Source organism: Pan troglodytes, chromosome 6, assembly GCF_028858775.2.
Source record: "Pan troglodytes isolate AG18354 chromosome 6, NHGRI_mPanTro3-v2.0_pri, whole genome shotgun sequence".
Classification (NCBI taxonomy): Eukaryota; Metazoa; Chordata; class Mammalia; order Primates; family Hominidae; genus Pan; species Pan troglodytes.
This window is the reverse complement of record NC_072404.2, coordinates 157,004,310-157,022,234: the sequence shown is the minus strand read 5'-3', so window position 1 is coordinate 157,022,234 and position 17,925 is coordinate 157,004,310. Positions and strand designations below refer to the sequence as shown.

At 44.7% G+C, this 17,925-nt stretch overlaps 1 protein-coding gene across 1 annotated transcript in view; it reads left to right on the top strand.

Moving 5' to 3' along the window:
• The window catches only part of DENND11 (DENN domain containing 11), a 45,186-nt gene extending 30,085 nt beyond the window's left edge, over nt 1-15,101 (top strand). The window contains exons 5-9 of the mRNA XM_519430.8: nt 5,420-5,558; nt 6,524-6,655; nt 6,788-6,938; nt 7,602-7,670; nt 8,990-15,101. Of these exons, the coding sequence (XP_519430.3) occupies nt 5,420-5,558; nt 6,524-6,655; nt 6,788-6,938; nt 7,602-7,670; nt 8,990-9,185 (687 nt within the window). The 3' untranslated portion in view covers nt 9,186-15,101. The remainder of the gene's footprint in view (nt 1-5,419; nt 5,559-6,523; nt 6,656-6,787; nt 6,939-7,601; nt 7,671-8,989) is intronic.
• Nucleotides 15,102-17,925: the final 2,824 nt, after the last annotated feature.

Below are 17,925 nucleotides of genomic sequence, written 5' to 3'. Positions count from 1 at the left end.
AGGAGGGGTCCCTGCACAGCCAGTGCTCAGATCGCTGAGGGAGGCACTGCGCATCTGTGCTGGGACCTCTCAGGAGGTGTGGCTCCACGTGTGCTGTGCATGCTAAGGAAAGCTGGAGGCTGGAGTCATAGGTATCTTCTGCTCCTGGAGAAATACCAGCTGGAGCAAGAAACGGAAGAGATTTCCTTCTGCCTTTCAATATACAGTCCATGCTCTCCATTGAAGAACTCTAACAGGAAGCCAATTGGCGTATGAGTTTAGGAATTGTCATTTGCAGGTTTCCCAACCCCGTGGCATAGGCTGAGAGACAATCATTAAGAAATCGTTAGAGGGCCATTAGAGGTACTCTGGGCTTGCACTGACCTGAGTCCTGTTCTCTTTCTGTCTGCTCATAACTTAGACCCATTTTTTCCTTCAGAGTCCAATTTCTCTTGGAATTATCTCCAAATCCACAGGGAGGTGACCAGCATCTGACCTAAATGTACCCGTATTCTTCCCCATAAGAGTCCAGGGATGAGGGACTAAGAGAGAAAAAAGAAAATGGCCCATGCTTTTGAGGACAGCTCATTAACATAACTGTTAGACCCTAGGAGATGCAGGGAAGAGGGTACTGTTATGGTTGCAGATACAAATAACAGTGGAGTGTCTTCTTTTTACAAAACAATATGTCAGCACATCAAAATAAAAAACACGGCCAGGCATGGTGGCTCACGCCTGTAATCCCAACACTTTGGGAGGCCAAGGCGGGCAGATCACTTGAGGTCGAGAGTTTGAGACCAGCCTGGCCAACATGGTGAAACCCCATCTCTACTAAAAATACAAAAATTAGCTAGGCTTGGTGGTGGGTGCCTATAATCCCACATACTTGGGAGGCTGAGGCAGGAGAACTGCTTGAACCCGGGAGGCAGAAGTTGCAGTGAGCCAACATCGCGCCACTGCACTCCAACCTGGGCAACAGGGTGAGACTTCTCTAAATAAATAAATAAATAAAACGTGGCTTTTGTTTCAGCAACCTTACTCCTCAGGATCTATCCATCAGAATGACGTATGTGTAACAATATTTAATTCAGCATTGTTCACAGTGGTAGAAAACTAGAAAGTCATAGTGAGTAGTGAATTAGAGCATAAGAAGGTGACATGGAAGGACTCATTTGTGTGAGAATAGCAACGTGCAGAAAACTCATCATTCCTTGGTATCTGCAGGGCCTTGGTTCTAGGCACCCTCCCTCAGATACCCAAATCTGCAGATGCTCAAGTCCCCATATAGTAGGGTGTAGTATGTGCGTATAACCTATGCACATCCTCCCATATACAGATACTCCTCAACTTACTGTGGGGTTACACCCCCATAAGCCTATTGTAAGTTGAAAACATTGTAAGTCCAAAGTGCATTTAATGCTGGCAACCCAGCCAACAGTCCCTGACTTACGACGGGTCCACTTAATGTATGATTTTTCGACCTTATGATGGTGCGGAAGCAATTCACATTCAGTAGAAGCCATAATCCCATCAAAGTCTTAAGGAGCTTCTTGACTTAACGTGGGGCTACATCCTAATAAACCCATCATACAGTTGAAAACTTGGTGAGTTGAATCATGGTAAATCAGGGACCTTCTGTGCTTTAAATCATTTCTAGGTTACTTATAATACCTCATACAATGGAAATGCTATGCACATAGTTGTTATACTATGTTGGTTTTTACATGTATTAAATTTTCTTATTGTTATTCTTTATTTTTCCAAATATTTTTGATCTGCATGCAGTTGGTTGAATCTGAGAATACGGTATTAGGGGATACAGAGGGCCAGCCGACTGTACATGTGATATGATTACACTGTTGTTAAACAATCACAGTGTCTGTCTAGATAGAGACACACACACACCCAGACATAAACATGGAAAGTATTGATGGGTGTATATGAGCTTATTAAGTTATGTATTCCCTGGATGAGGTAAAGTATGGGATGCAGTAGGGCAAGGCTTACATGTACAAAAAAGGCAGGGACCAGGAAAAAAAATGACAGCACTTAAAAATAGCATGTATGATATAATAATACTTGTCATGGATGGAAAATAATGTAATAGATCTGTCAGTATTTATTGAAATATAACATTTTATAGGAATAAGTTCAAAAATAGTATATATGATACAATACTTATCATGTATGGAAAATAATATATATATCTTTAAGCTTTTTATTGAAATATAAAACTTTATAGAAATAAGTTCAAAAATCATACGTATATAATTCAATGAATTTTTACAACATGAACACACATATAAAGAAAAGCTTTAGTCTGAGCACGGCGGCTCATGCCTGTAATCCCAGCACTTTGGGAGGCCAAGGCAGGTGGATCATGAGATCAGGAATTCAAAACCAGCCTAGCCAACATGGTGAAACCCCATCTCTACTAAAAATGGAAAAATTAGCCAGGCATGGTGGCATGCGCCTGTAATCCCAGCTACTTGGGAGGCTGAGGCAGGATAATTGCATGAACCCAGGAGGCGGAGGTTGCAGTGAGCTGAGATAGCGCCACTGCACTCCAGCCTGGGCCACACAGGGCAAGACTCCCTCTCAAAAAAAAAAAAAAAAAAAAAAAAAACTTTAAAGAAGTAAGCTTTTAAGGTAGGAGTCAGACATAGGAATGTTTCAGAGGGAAAAAAATAAACTGGAAAGGAAGCAGAGGGAAGAGGAAGACCTCTCTGAGAGGTCCAGATGTGGCTGCTAAATGCTCCCCTTAGGAAAATAGGGGAGTGGGAGAGGGATACAGGGGAGGGGGGCTGGGCCCCGGGAGTGGAGGGCTTCCCTAGTGGCAGGCATGGGTCTATCAGAGCCTGCTATGGACACTGAACTGACAGTGGTTAGGGAGTAAAAAGAAATTGGAGTGAAAAGAGGATGGAGTATGGACTTGAAAGGTTGGAGGGAAAACATGAAGGTACGCACTGGAGACATCAAGAAAAGAGATTTCTCTGTAAAAGCCACAGAGAAACAAGGCTGGAAAAAGGGAAAGAGATTTCAATGAAAGCAGGAGGAATTCCTGTTGCATGTGCAGGTGAGAAGGGGTGAGAAGTCTCTAGAGCTGACCCTTTTAGAAGAAAGGAGGTGGCCCTGTGGGCAGTGCTTCCCTGGCATGGGCCTGGGCACAGGGCCTGAACTACTTGCAGGTCCCAAGAAGGGCCATGTTGCCTCTTACCTGCAGGCCTTTGTGAACACCTTCCCTCAGATTCATCTGTTTTTGTTTGTTTGTTTGTTTGTTTTGAGACAGTCTCGCATTGTTGCCCAGGCTGGAGGGCAGTGGTGCGATCTCAACTGACTGCAACCTCTGCCTCCCAGATTCAAGCGATTCTTCTGCCTCAGCCTCCCAAGTAGCTGGGATTACAGGCATGCGACACCACACCCAGCTAATTTTTTGTATTTTTAGTAGAGATGGGGTTTCACCATGTTGACCAGGCTGGTCTTCAACTCCTGACCTTGTGATCCACCCACCTCGGCCTCCCAAAGTGCTGGGATTACAGGCATGAGTCACAGCACCCGGCCTCAGATTCATCTTTATGTCAAAGCTTCAACATCACTTCCCCCAGGAAGTCTTTTCTGTCTCTCCTAGAGTGGGATCAGGCACCCTCCAGTTTGCTCCACCAAGCCCCATTCTTCTCCCATCATGGCTCTGTCAGGCTATATTTTAATTGCTTTCTCCCACTAGCCTATAAAATATACATTGGGCAAGCCCCGCCTGGCCTCTGTGTGGTGGAAGAACAAGTTGGGAGCTTGAAGATAACCAGTGGGAAAGCTGGGAGGAACCGGCGTGTGCTTTGGCACCCTTTCCTATCTGGTTGCTGTTAGACTTTGAAGAGAAATAGCGATTGGAGGGATGCAACCAGCCTTGGTCACTTGGTGCCTCTCCTCCTCATGATTTGGGTTGCAGTGGCAGAGGAGTAGGCATGGGTGGCAAACAGGACATGTTCAGTGCAGGGTCGCCTTTATCCTGGCATGGGGTAGGGGAATGGTATCAATGCAGGAGTGATGCCTTGGAAAGGGAAATCCTCTCCGGGTAGTGCAGACGCAGCTTCGGAGGGCCCAGGACAGCCCTGGCTTGGACAGGCAGAGTGCAGAGGCTGCCCTGAGGCTCGGGTGTAGGTGCCTCTGAAGGCTGGTGGTTGTTAAACCCTAGCACGCAGCCCGAGAGTCGGTGCCTCTCTCAGAAGTGCTCTTGCCTGCCTCCCTGATGGGTGATGAGCTCTTTCTTCTGGCACTTTGGCATGGAAATGACCTTTCACAAAGCTCACAAGGCCCAGGGTTTGAAGCCTTTCTGTTTTTCAAAGCAACAGTAGTGGCCACCCCATATTGGCTATTTTTATGTGCTATTTCATGTTTTGTCTCAGGCGGTCCTTAAAGTAACCCTACGAGGTAGGTGATGATTCCGTATTTCACAGTTAAGGATAGTGAACCGGAAACATTAGCTAACTTTCCCCAGATCTCCCTGTTAGTAAATGGCAGGGCCAGGATTGGAATTCAGCTCTTCCTGGGATCAGAGCTTATGCTCTTAACCCCTATGATACTCCTTGGCTCAGTGTTCCTAGAAGGCAATTCAGGGGTTGCCAGTTAGTGACAGAAGGAAGAGTGGGGCCAGTCGTGGTGGCTCACGCCTGTAATCCCAGCACTTTGGGAGGCCAAGGTGGGCGAATCACTTGAGGTCAGGAGTTCAAAGCCAGCCTGGCCAACATGGTGAAACCCTGTCTGTACTAAAAATACAAAAATTAGCCGGGCATGGTGGTGCATGCCTGTAATTCCAGCTACTTGGGAGGCTGAGGTAGGAAAATCAAACCCAGGAGGTAGAGGTTGCAGTGAGCCAAGATCGCGCCACAGCACTCCAACCTGGGTGACAGAGTGAGTCAGACTCCATCTCAAAAAAAGAAGGAAGAGTGGTCAGAGGTGAAGTGCAGCAGGGATTATGCCAGGGGCTCCTTCCTACCTATGACTTCTGCAGACACCTCACTTTGCACAGTAGCAGCCCCCATAGATTTGGGATCTGACTGGGGACTGTTTGCTCATCATGTTATTACTTAACAGTGCTTAGTAATGTTTTCGAGTTGAGTTTTCTTATTGAAGCAGATGCTTTTATTCTGGTTTTTTTAAATTTAAATTTAGCTTTGTTTCCTTTGCATTGTTCTCCTGAGTAAAATAATGATCACTCAACTCAAACATCCGTGTATCAGGGAGCTGTTGTATTATAGAAATCCAGTTTAAAGGTAAGACTTTTAAAGTGAAAAACATCATTGTGTGTGGAAATAAGCATCCTTTAATGTATCTGTTTGGATGGACTTCAGAATTTCAGAGAAGGAGATTAGATACCTTTTGCTATATTTCTAAGAAGCTGTTCCTCACTCTTTCTCCTCCCTATTCCCCTCAATTTTTTCAGATCACACACCCAGCTGGCTGCATGTCTCAGTTTATAAAGTTCTTTGGAGAACAGATCCTCATCCTCTGGAAATTTGCCTTACTTCGAAAGCGCATTTTGATATTTTCTCCCCCACCTGTGGGCGTGGTGTGCTATAGAGGTAACCAGAAGCCAGAGTCAGGAGTGCTGCTTAAATCCCTGGAGCAGAAACTGCTTGAGTCTTTCTGTCACTGACCAAGTTTGGAAGAGCTTGGGCCACATCCAGGGGATGGGGTTTTAAGCCCGGGAGTGACCTGATTGGCTGTGAACACTGTTGACAATGTAGAAGATGGGTTGGATGACACATCAGTGGCCTGGCCAAAGATTAGGGCTGGATTAAAGCAGAGAAGATGCATTCTAGATGGATTTAAGAGAAACTGGACAAAACTTGTCTGATTGGGTTGTAAAGGTTCTGATGTGTGTGAGGTTGCAGTGGAAGAAGAGTCTAGGATAACAAGGGTGGTGGGGCCACCAGATGGGGGACGGAGCAGGAGCCGGGGGCTGGCTTGATAAGGTTAGTGTGGGATGTGATGAGGGTGTGCTGCCTTGAGACCTTCACAGCAGGGGTGTCTGCCCACCCTGCCTAGCTGGGTCGGGACCTGTGGGCGTTTGAGCTGGAGATAAAGATTTGAGGGTGGTAGATTATTTCTGCACTCATATCCAGGATGGACAGCGTTACCTGGGGAAAGTACAAGTGTGGAGGGGTGTTCCAGGCACAGGAAGTGGACCAGAAAGGTGGAAGGACAGAAAGGACTAGGGAGGGACAGGCAGAAGGGGGAACCGGAAGACACAAGGGTTACAGAGGCCGGAGTTCTGACAAGGTCAAATTCTAAGCAAGACCAGCTAGAGAAAGACTGAGAAATGTTTATTGGGTTTGGGAAGAACGTTGTTGACGTCACCTTGAGGGGTCAGTTTCTGCCATGGCACCCCAAAAGGCTTGCCACCTCCAGTCTCCTCAGAACGCCAGGACCACCTGGATCCTGAAGCACCAGATAGCCTGGAGCAGAGGTGTTGAGCCGCAGGCTCCGAGGGAGGAAGGGCTGTGGAGGGGCAGACCCTCCCCGCTCACCTCCTCTGTCCCCACAGTGTACTGCTGCTGCTGCTTGGCCAACGTTTCACTGCCTGGCATCGGGGGCACCATTCCTGAGTCCAAGCCTTTCTTCTACGTGAACGTGGCTGACATCGAGAGCCTGGAGGTAGAGGTGTCCTATGTGGCCTGTGAGTATGGGGCCCTCCCCTCATCTTGCCCTCAGGTCCCAGCCCTGCTCCTCCCAGACACAGGGCTCCTGGGCGCCTTGTTTCCCAGTGGGGTTGGGTGGGTTCCCACCTCTCTAACCCCGGGTTCCACAGGCACCACAGAGAAGATATTCGAGGAGAAGCGGGAGCTGTATGACGTCTACGTGGATAACCAGAATGTGAAGACACACCACGACCACCTGCAGCCGCTGCTGAAGATCAACAGTGCTGACAGGGAGAAGTACCGCCGGCTCAATGAGCAGAGGTAGTGGCAGCTAAGGGGAGAACCAGGGGCTCCACCCTCCTCAGGGCAGCTCCAGCATGGGGGTCTCTGCAAAGCCTGTCTTCTGCCCCTTCCCTGACACATTTCTCCCAGTCTCCATGCTGCCTGGGATGGAGATGGAAATGAAGGGAAGCCCCGCAGTAGAAGAGGCCAGGCTCCCTGTATGCTGCCCTGATAGGAGGGGAGTAGATCCACGGTGCTGGTTTCTTTCTTCTAATGGACTTTGGAATCTGTGGAAATTACCTTAGCTGCCAGCTGCTCTCCACGTGACCTTTAGATGTACCTGTGTGTGCGGCTTAGAAGCACCTTGACTGAGCACCTTCATTGTGTTGGTCGCCATATTAGAAGCTTGCTTATATGTATCTGATGTCATTGTCAATAATCTGGTGATCCTATGAAATAAGTATTATCATCATCATCATGCCCTTCTGATAGACAACTAGGAGATTGTTACTTGCCTAAGATTACCAGGGGCAGAACTGGCCCTGGACCCCAGGGATTTTGAGTCCAAACCCTGTTGATCCCTTTTCTGGCTGGTGCTGCTTCCTGGGAGGTGGTGGCCCATTGAAGATGCCTGGCTGAGGCCTCACCTGTGACTGTGGTCCTGGTACCTGCACCAGAGTCTCACGGTGATCTTCCCAACAGGCAGATGCTGTTGTACTCCCAGGAAGTAGAAGAAGACTACAACCCTTGTGAAGAGGACCTCTTCGTGCTGTGAGTCCTGGGGCCGTGGATGTGGAGTCTCCCTGAGGATCCCTTCGGCACTGAGTGAACTGCATCCCTCCCATGTCATTCACTGCGGGCCAGGGATGCTGTTTATTGCTGCCAAGGGCACTTAGAGCCGGGCTCCTTACAGAGGCGAACCTGAGCCCTGAAATGCCATTAGGGGGAACCCAGAGGACTTAGGGAAAGAAGCAGGGCCCTTAAGAGAAAACAGGAGTCTTAGTGTTTCTTTCCTTGTTGGGCTTTTACATCGAGGATGTCCACCGCCTGGAAGCTCTGTCTGTCCCTCAGGACTCAGGGACTTCTCATTTCCATTGCCTCCTTTGAATAGAGTAGTTCCTTGCGCTGAATATTATGGGATAATCTGAAATTTTAATTCTTGAATCAAATGAAATCTCTTTGCCCCGTAGGTGCAGAAGCCAGGGCCTTTCCACCTCACAGTACTGATTTCATTCCTAGACAGCTGGGTGAAGTAGCCTTCTGTGGCATCAACTGAATTATCCCAGCTTCCTTTTTGGTCTTCCAGGGGTGAGGTTGTGGTTTGATGTTGAAAACTTAATGTGGGCATTTCTACAAAAGTGTAGCACCTTGATTCTAATAGTGGACTTCCTAAAACCTACATCCTGTTTAGGTGGAAAGTATCTGAGACTTGAGCACAGCCACAGTCTCATCCAGGTATGACATGTGCCACTGTGTCTGAAATTCCTGAGCACCCAGGGCCGCCTCAGGCACCAGGCACTTTGCCGACCTGAGAGCTGTATGGGGCTGGACTGTCTAGTCTAACTAGACAGTGAACGCTGTCCTGAACAGGGCTTGTTTGTTCATAAAGCACTCTAAAGCGGTGACTTTTAAATCTTGATCTGTGCATAATCTCACTCCTCCCAAAGAGTCATCAAGGGAGAGCAAACACCCAAGGGTAACGTTGGCTCACGTTCATTTTGTTGTTGTTGTTGAATTTTTGCTTCCTCCTATGACTAAGCAGAAAGAGAGAAAAGCAGTGTTTGGGGGCCTCTTCTCAGGCTGTTTAAACCCAGGTCACTTCCCTCAACAGGAAAATGGATTTTGACAGGCCATCTTGCTTAGAGATTTCCCTAATCACACCATAATTAATGCCAAATGGTTTCTTTGCTAACCTTAGTAGCACTTGAATAATTAACTTTTACTCTTTTCTTCTTTTAAAAGATACCTGCGAATCCACTGAAAAGTACATTAAACAAAACAGTATAGTTTTGGTTCCCCATATGTGGATTATCTGGTGAGCTTTTTATTCCCCCCTCCTTCCTTTCCTGTGTCTTGTCTTCCAAATGCAGGTTTTTCCTAGAACAAAACAACCGGATATTTCAGACTTTGTTGGAGGTGTCTGCCAGTCAAGACAAAACTCTGACAGCAGAGCATGCCCGGGGCATGGGCCTAGACCCCCAAGGAGACCGGAGCTTTCTCCTGGACCTGCTGGAGGCCTATGGCATTGATGTCATGCTGGTTATCGACAACCCCTGTTGCCCGTAGGAGGAGCCAACAGGACTGGGAGCCGCTTCACGTGGGATGTCAGCAGCCCGGAGTTCACCCCAGGCCCCGAGAGGGCCTCATTTTTTATTAAGTTGACACAAAGGAATATTGTTTATACTTTCCAACAAACATAATTTTTGCAATTTCCTTTCTGCCCTTTTCCCTAGAGATAAGGTGAGATCACCTTGGTTTTGTGTCCTGCCGTGTTAGGATATTGGAATCTGCCACTTTCTCCCAGAGCTGCTGGTCCTTTGGGCTTGGTCATGGGAGTTGTATCACTAGGAGTAGGCTGAGCTCTGGAAACATTGGGATGGACTGTTCAGAAAGTCTGTGTGGTCTTTGTCCCTTGATGTATTTGAGAATAAGACAACCACCTGTCCCCTGTGGCCTTAGATGTTCATCTGCCTAAAGGCAGAGAAACTAGACCAGATGATCTTTTAAGGTTTTTAGTAGTTCTAGGAGTCTATAGTCTTGGGATCAAATCCCTTTTCTTGTTCATTAGGGCAACTTTATGTCTTCTCTGTTTGCTTGAGTAGGGACCACAAAGAGGGAAAAAAGGATGTTTCTGACACCAAATATGAGCTTATCTTATGGTCAGAATGAAAGAGGTTGCTTATCAGTGAGCTGAAAACTAAAATTATAGAATGAAGCCTGGAAACCTTCCTCAGAGTAACTTGATGGTGGCCATGCAATGTAATGTTCCTCTTTGTCTGAACCTTCCTCCTCTTGGGATGAATTGGTGAATTGCTAAGGGCCAGTGCTGGCCTTGGAGCTTGCAAGCAAATTAATTTTCCAGTTTAGTCTCTTAAGGGTTCAATAATGCTCTTGGAGTAAGTTGGGTATTTTTAAAGGCTGAAGTTTGGGCTACCGGAGGATAGAGCAATTGAAGTTCGAGCAGGATGGAGAAGCCACTCTAAGTCTCTTCATCTGGACACGAGTTCTCTGGAGGCATTAGCAGCAGCACCTCTGGGTCAACACAGATTTACTGGATTCCAAAATCTAGCAAGGATCTGAGCTGGTTAACTCAGAGGGTGGAGCACGATGCTAACAAGACGGTTTATCATTTTGGACCCCTCACAAACACACTTCTCTTTAGCAGAGGTGACATTCCTTAGGCTAAATAATTGGATCCAGGGACATAACAGATTTGTTGAGAGAAAATGTGGCAGTGCCTTCACCCGGGACAGTGGTCAGGAAGCCCTGAGCATCCCTGATGGATTTATCCATCCTCTTCTGAAGTGCTCTGATCTAGGCTGGGTCCTGTTGCCACCTGCCTGTTCTCTGGTTGGCTTTTGCAGGAGGGCAGCTTACGTGTTTGTCAACCAGTTAGAAAGCCAGTTCCTGTGGGTCGAGTTTAGGCCTTTTTGGCCATAGTTGAGAATTTTGACTTGGGATACTGGGTTGTTGGTGACAAATAATGTCTTCCTTTTCCCCCTTCCCGCCTGGCTCGGTTATGGGAATAGCCGTCAGTGCATCCATGTCTGCGACCAACACCCAGCCAGACTAACATACACAGCAGGGAGAAATAACATTCAAATGGTGGTTCACACATCTCATCTCAAGATAAGGTTCTTAGGGTTCACTGCTTTATTCAAAAGTGTTTTCACTGTAGCTCCTTCATATGGAATATCAAAACTGAAGAAATTCACATGTGGAAATGCAAATAGACATTGATTAATCAAGGTAGCATCTTTATGTAAATATATAAATAAGTTTGGGCATTGAAATGTAAACTGTACAGCTAATAGACTTTTCTCGTCTGCAATGTGGGTTGCTGTCATTTCAGTAATGTGTATGTTTACAAAAGAAAAAAAAATCTGTGTTTCGAGGTTGAAGCCTCACCTTTTATTCTCCTTTACATGCAACCCTCTCCTCTTGCCTCTCAAGGGTTGAGGGGTCCTTTCTGTCAAGTAATGGTTATTTTTCGTGGTATCCTGAGGTTCAGGGTGTTTTAAGCTGGGGGTAGGTGGTTAGAGGCAGGAGTAGAAGTGAAAGGAAAGGTCTGATTCTCCTAGAGGACACAAGAAGATCTCCTTTTTCTGGAATTAGGGAATCTGCCGGAAGGAGCTGTTTGAGGCATTTCAGCTCTGAGCCTGCTATATGCAAACACTGCAGTTTTAACTGCAAGCTCAGAAGTGCTGGTATAAACGTAGCAGGGTGAGAATGAAGTTCCTGTTTTTTCCTTTGAATGGTGAGTCAGGGCTTCTGGGTTCCCTTAACTTTGTGCTTGTCTCGGTAGCTTTCTGTCTCACATCTCCACGTGTCCACCCTCCTGCTCATGCAGAGGGCCAGGGTATGGGTGGCCCCAGAGGAGAATGTGCCAGTGAGGCAGTGCCATGTTTCAGGTCATAGGGGCCTTGGGCTCAGCTGACCCCAATGCAGAACTTCTCCCTTTAAGAGAGATTCCAATAAATTGGTCCTTCCCTACCTTGCCAGCTTCTTCATAGGACCAGAAATCTTGTGCAGAGCCTCTGCTTGGCTGAACAGCGTGTGCTTTATCTCTTCAGTTACCTTTGCCACTGTTGAGCATCCTCAGAGTATGTCTTGCCTGGGCTATGAAGTGGAGTCTGTGGCCTCGGAAATCACCTTTCGAAGCCTTGCTCTGTGCCAGATTCTGCTCCCCAACATGACAAATTAACAGGCACAACCCAGGATCCTTTGCTACCAGTTCTCTACTAGGGAATTCCACAGTGGCAGCAGAAGCTAGGAGCCATGTGGACCTGCTTTTCTGCCAGTCTTGAAATATTTTCTGAGAAACCATCTGCTTTTGTTCAGAAGAAAGTGCTGAACATCGTTCACAGACTTTTAGGTCTGTAAGCTCTTTAGGGGCGGGCATTATGATGACCACTGGCCTCCTGGAGGAGGGTTGGATACCTGTGATGTGACACCTTCTGCCACCATCTCCTGCCGGGCCTCAGCCCTCGCCTGCCTGAGCAGGCCTAGTTCTCCTGTGAAGCTGTCAGCCTGATCTCATGCCACACTGTGAAATGAACTATGTGCCAGTTTGGAAATAATTGCTGACCTGAGATGCTGGCTGGGCTGCCCTATTGTTCCTGAATAAGTCAGAAGAAATTCCAGGTGGGAGTAGAATTCAGGTTTGGGGCTCGTTGGTATCCATGTAAAATATGACAAAGGCCTGTTCAAGAGGGTATTTTCAATTCTGTAGGCTCAGCAGATGATACTACCCAGCCTTTGGGAAAATGTCCAGTTGGCCCCTGGCTTAGGACTCTCCACAAGGAGTTTGAAATGGTAGGGCTTATCCCCTACCAGACTAAAAGTATGGCCCAAATTATGTGTTTAGAATTTGCTTGGCCTTTAAACATGAACCATTCCCTATGCCTGGTAGAGACCATTCCAGTGTCAGTGTCCCACCTTGGACCTGTACAGTCCTCAGTAAATTATGATTGCAATGAATTAGAAGGCTTTTGCCTTCCATATCCATCATCCATTATAGCATCTGTGCTTCCATCTGGTTAGGGGGAGGGAAGCTGAAATCATTGATGTATCAATAGAAGTAATTTAGCTTAGGAACTTGCATCTATAACTTACCTTGTTTTGTTCCACTTTAAAGTCAAGAGAAGAAAGTTAAGATAGCACACAGGTGCACATGCTTCCAGATGCCACATGTGAACATTTGTTGATCATGTGACTACCGATGACACTTTAGCTAGAAGATAAATTAAATCTTAGCTAAATCATTGTTTTTCCTTCTGGTGGCTATGAGGATGAATTTGCTCTCAGTCTTGATGCACTGAAAGCCCTTCAAACACAGTAAAAGATGAAATCACTCATCTTTAAACTGAGGCCTTCAGGGAAGCTTTTGTAAAGGACAGTAATGAATTAGGCTTTCAGTTTTAGGACATCAACCCTCCGAGAAGAGGCAGAGACCCGAGGGACCATTTATTTCCCTTTGCAACTGCATAGCCCAGGGAATGGATTGAGATGCTTTCTCCAGACCCTGTATAGGTCAACCTTGCAGAGGTAAAGGAGGAGGGGCAGGTGGATGAATAAAATAGGATAATGCTCAGCTTGGCAGTGGACTTGCCTTAGTGTGATGACAGGTCTAACATGGGCAAGACAATTAGAATGGGGACCAATATGCCAGGCATGGGCTTTTATCTCCCTAGTAGATCCCAAGCTAGTAGGCTTGGATTCTGCCAAATGGCCAGCCCTCCTGTCTTCTCCCCGTACCTTGTAGTTAGACCGAGGTGAGAATCCTGCTGACCCCAGTCCCATCCCCTCTCATTTCAGGAAAACCCTTTTGTGATTCAGGTAGGGGGAGAGGAGGAGTTAAGGGCTCCGTTTACTCCCAAGTCATGGATTTTTAATATTCCATTTTTATTACTAATATACCTCTCTTCCTAGAAGCTACTGGAGTATTGAGTGTTGTGGGAAAAGGCTAACTGTGAATTAAGTTAATGTTTTTCTTATAAGAAATGGAAGTTTATTTTTTTATTGATATTACTATGTGATGAACTGAGTATGCATATACTGAAATGGAAGGAAATTTTAAAACTATTATTCTAGAAGAAATGGGCAGTTTTGTAATTTGGTGGTGGCTGAGACCCCATAGAAGTTTTACTATGTAAATAATTTGGAGAGTGAATAAGGAGATTGTGCTATGAAATCCTGACAGCGCTCTTTAGGAGGCAGACTTGACAGTCCTAGGAAGGTTGACATAAAAATACCAACCTTCAGTAAAGCTCTAGTACAAAAAAGGGTAAATGTCATCATTCTTATTTTTAGGCCTCTTTCTTGAGAGAGGTGGGAGTGGGAGGTAGTGTTATAACTGGCACTTTAATTTGTTTTTGGAACTAGAATTTAGGGGCAGTTGGATGAAATTGCAAATTTAGAAGGGGAATAAGAATTTTCTAGTGCTATATAAAGAAATGATGATGGAGACAAAAGCCTTGCTTTCCTCTTTTTAGAATTTATTTTCGATTTTTAGCATACTGTGGGGCTTTTAGAGCTAATATGATCTAAATTCAGAAAATTTAATTTTCATAGTAGGCCAGGTGTGAATTACTTATGTTTGCTATAGAATGCTTATTTAGACTAACAATAAATTTACTTTGCTTTCTAAGGCCAGTCAGCGAATGTGGGGATGAGGCAGGATGTTTTAAATGAGCCAGAGATGATCCACAAAGTGAGGTCTTTGAGTTGGATGGTTGCAAATATATTGACATTAGAGTGAAAACTCCTTCCTTTGGGTAAACTAAAGAAAGATAAAGTATACTAAAAAATTTTAAGATGGTGTTATACAAAAAAAAGTTTGGGTCTAACGTGTCCACAAAGACTGTCAAGTGAAGAATGGTGGAGATTCTTGGTGTTTGAGCAGCCAACCTGGATGAGTGACTTCAGGGACAGAGCAGAGGAAAGCAAAATGAATTTCCTTTATTTACCCAAAACTTGTTGACTGAATTTTTGTATAGGTCTGGGAAAATAAGCCTAAACAAATAGTTGTAGCCTTAGAAAAACTGTTTTCCCATTTCTTTCTGAGTTAGAATCAGCATAGCCTCCCTGTCGCCTTAAATGTAAAAATCCTATTTTGATTAATACCCCAGCCTAAGAGTTATAGCAATACGAGAGACTGAATCTATTTTTGTTTCGGGTCTTTACCTCATATTATGAAATTAGTAAGACACTTCATAGATTTTGCCCTGAATACTGGTGTGCCCAGGTATGCCATGCTCTCTCTCTGTTTCCAGTGGTGGTAATTTTAAGGCCTAAAGAAAGCTGGGGTTAATCCTGAAGCTAAAAGTAAATGTTTCTTGAATTGATTTTGTTCTATGGTACAAATAACATCTATGAATATCATATCTGTATATATCTGAACCAAGTTGTGTGCAGAGAGGTTGATATAACTATATTTACAGAAAATGATTTTTACAATTAAAGTTCACATTTTAACATGAACATGCGTGCTGCAATCCCTTCTCCAGTCCGAGAAATGTGGTTTGTGGTAGGAAGGAATGGTGGCCTACTCCATGAGCAGAGCCTGTGGGGGCTGAACCTGACTTCACTTACAGTGATGATGGAGGAGATTGGGGAGCTGCTACCTGTCCTTCTAGAAGCCACGGTCTGGACAAACTTTCTCCAGGTAATGGGAAACAAAGTTGGGAATAACTGCGCCATCCAGAAGAGCCAGGGCTGTGTACCCTTAATTACATCAGGAAACTTCTAGAATCCCACAGAGACCACCACCCTTTTACTTTACAAACTCTCTTATCAAAGTTCAGTTTAAAACTTTATGTACTTGGTATATATTTGGTATATGTGTATATTCTAAACTTTTATTTCATTTTTAACCTCTTGGGGAGTTACAGTATGTATTTAGAACCGGTATAGAGTACATTGCTATTGGTGGCTCTGTAAATCAAATGGCCTGGATTCAAAGTCAGGTTCCTATTTTCTGTGCTATGTAACCATATATTATTACAGGCTGAGTATCCCTTATTCGAAATGCTTGGGACTTAGAAGTATTTTCAGATTTCAGATGTTTTAGGATTTTAGAATCTTTGCATTATAAATCCAAAATCCAAAATGTTCCACTGGGCACTTCCTTTAAGGATCATGGTGGCACTCAAAAACTTTCGGATTTTGGAGCATTTCAGATTTCGCCTTTTCAGATTAGGGATGCTCAACCTGTAGCTACTTCCTAGGGTTGTTGTGAGAACTGATGCATCAGTTACATATGTGAAGCACTGGCACTTAGGAAATATAACTGCATCCAGATATGTGCAAAACAGCTGTGAGGGAAAGGAAAAAAACTTTATTTAAAACCCTATCTATCTTAATAGAAAGCAACTACGGTTTTTTTTTTTTTTTTTTTTTTTTTTTTTGAGACAGAGTCTTGCTCTGTCACCCAGGCTGGAGTGCAGAGTGGTGCGATCCCGGCTCACTGCAACCTCTGCCTCCCGGGTTCAAGCGATTCTCCTGCCTCAGCCTCCAGAGTAGCTGGGACTACAGGCACATGCCACCATGCCCAGCTAATTTTTGTATTTTTAGTAGAGATGGGATTTCACCATGTTGGCCAGGCTGGTCTCGAGCTCCTGACCTCAGGTGATCCACCTTCCTTGGCCTCCCAAAGTGCTGGGATTAATCTTTGCATTTGAGTGAAATTAATCTGTCAAAAAGTTTGTACTAAACAATCACCTGGGAAGGGTGGCCGACTTCCCAATGCAGATTCCTGGGCCCCATCCCCAAATTGGGTTATTGGGATCTCCTCCAGATAGCTCAGCATTCCAGCTTTGGCTGACAAGCCTCACTCAGCTGACTCTCTTTTAGTTGCACTATTAAACGTCTTCCATGCAGGCTTTATAGGGAAGGACAAGGCAAAGAACAAAGCAGTCAACAATAAGGAAACCAAGCCCTCACAGGAAAGAAAGCCTGAATCAAAGTTTGAAACAAGGCATATTTATATTTAAAAATGAATAAGATTCTAAAGTGGCTTCCATATCCTTCCCTAATTATATGTACCATTATGATTAGAACCACAAAATGAGCACACATAAGCACACACTGGTAGCCTATCAGAAAAGAAAGCCAGATTCTGCACTGGTCCTTGATATTGTTACAGAACCACGATATGCTAAATGCTCTCAGCTCAGGTGAAAACTTTTGTTTTCATATACTACAGCATCCTTCCTACCTGTGGGTGGTATGGGATGAGTGATCTTTATGCTGATGTTTGGAACCGTCTGTTATGTTTTTTGCCAAAAGCAGAACTTTTACCACCCTGAAGAATACTGAAGAATACAGTATGAAATAAGAAAGCCTTCCTTTTTGTGATCTTCATTCATGGACTTTTCATAGCTGTTCTGTAATCTACTAAAGCATTGGTCTCTCTCCATGGGATGTGTGGGCATGGTGTATGTATCTTAAAAGGGATCTGCCTGAGAGAGCCTGTAGCTAAGGCCTGCCAGCTCTGCTTCCTCCCCTTCCCCCTCGCAATCCTCCCTCATTGATCTTCCTGTGGTGCACTGCCCCCTAGAGTGTAAGAAAGAACCTCAGGGCCACTGAACAAAGGAAAATGTCAGCGATAGTAAAAGTAAATGGTGCTAATGACTGGCTGGCAAAGCCATGGCAAATCAGGTGGATTTCAGTTCTCTGCTTTCAACAGACTAAAGGAGAATCTAATCAAGTTGTTTGTTAGTTGATAGATCATCATTAATAATTCTTGATGATAGAGCACTGTGATCTTTGTCAAAATGCCAAAGGAATCCAAAGAACTGTAAAAACATTGTTAACGTAATTCTATTCCATAGAATTTATGTGCTTACATCTATACAGAAACAAGGAATACAGCTGAGGTTGAACCCCATCTCAGCTGTAAATCACATTCATGTATTCTTGGATAAATGAACTAATTAGGATAAAGAACATTCTAATAAAAAAAACTTTTAATCATCCAAGAATTATATTAATACCGTTTTCATTATATACCAATAATTAATTACGATAATATTGGTTCTGGACTGAGATAACAAACAAAGCAAGAGCTAAAAAAAAAATTTCCATTTATATTTTTTGTTGACAAGAAGTAATGGGGTGAATGATTAAAAGATGTCGGGCATAATAGATTACATTATGATAGGATTCTTGGCTGAAAAGTGGTATGGAAATACAGAAGGAGAAAAGCCAATTTGAAATGTTTAACTACTAAAGAACTAGCTCATTTATTTTTATAAATGAATGAAGGGTGTCAAATTGTTGTGATATTTAAATTGTACTGGATATG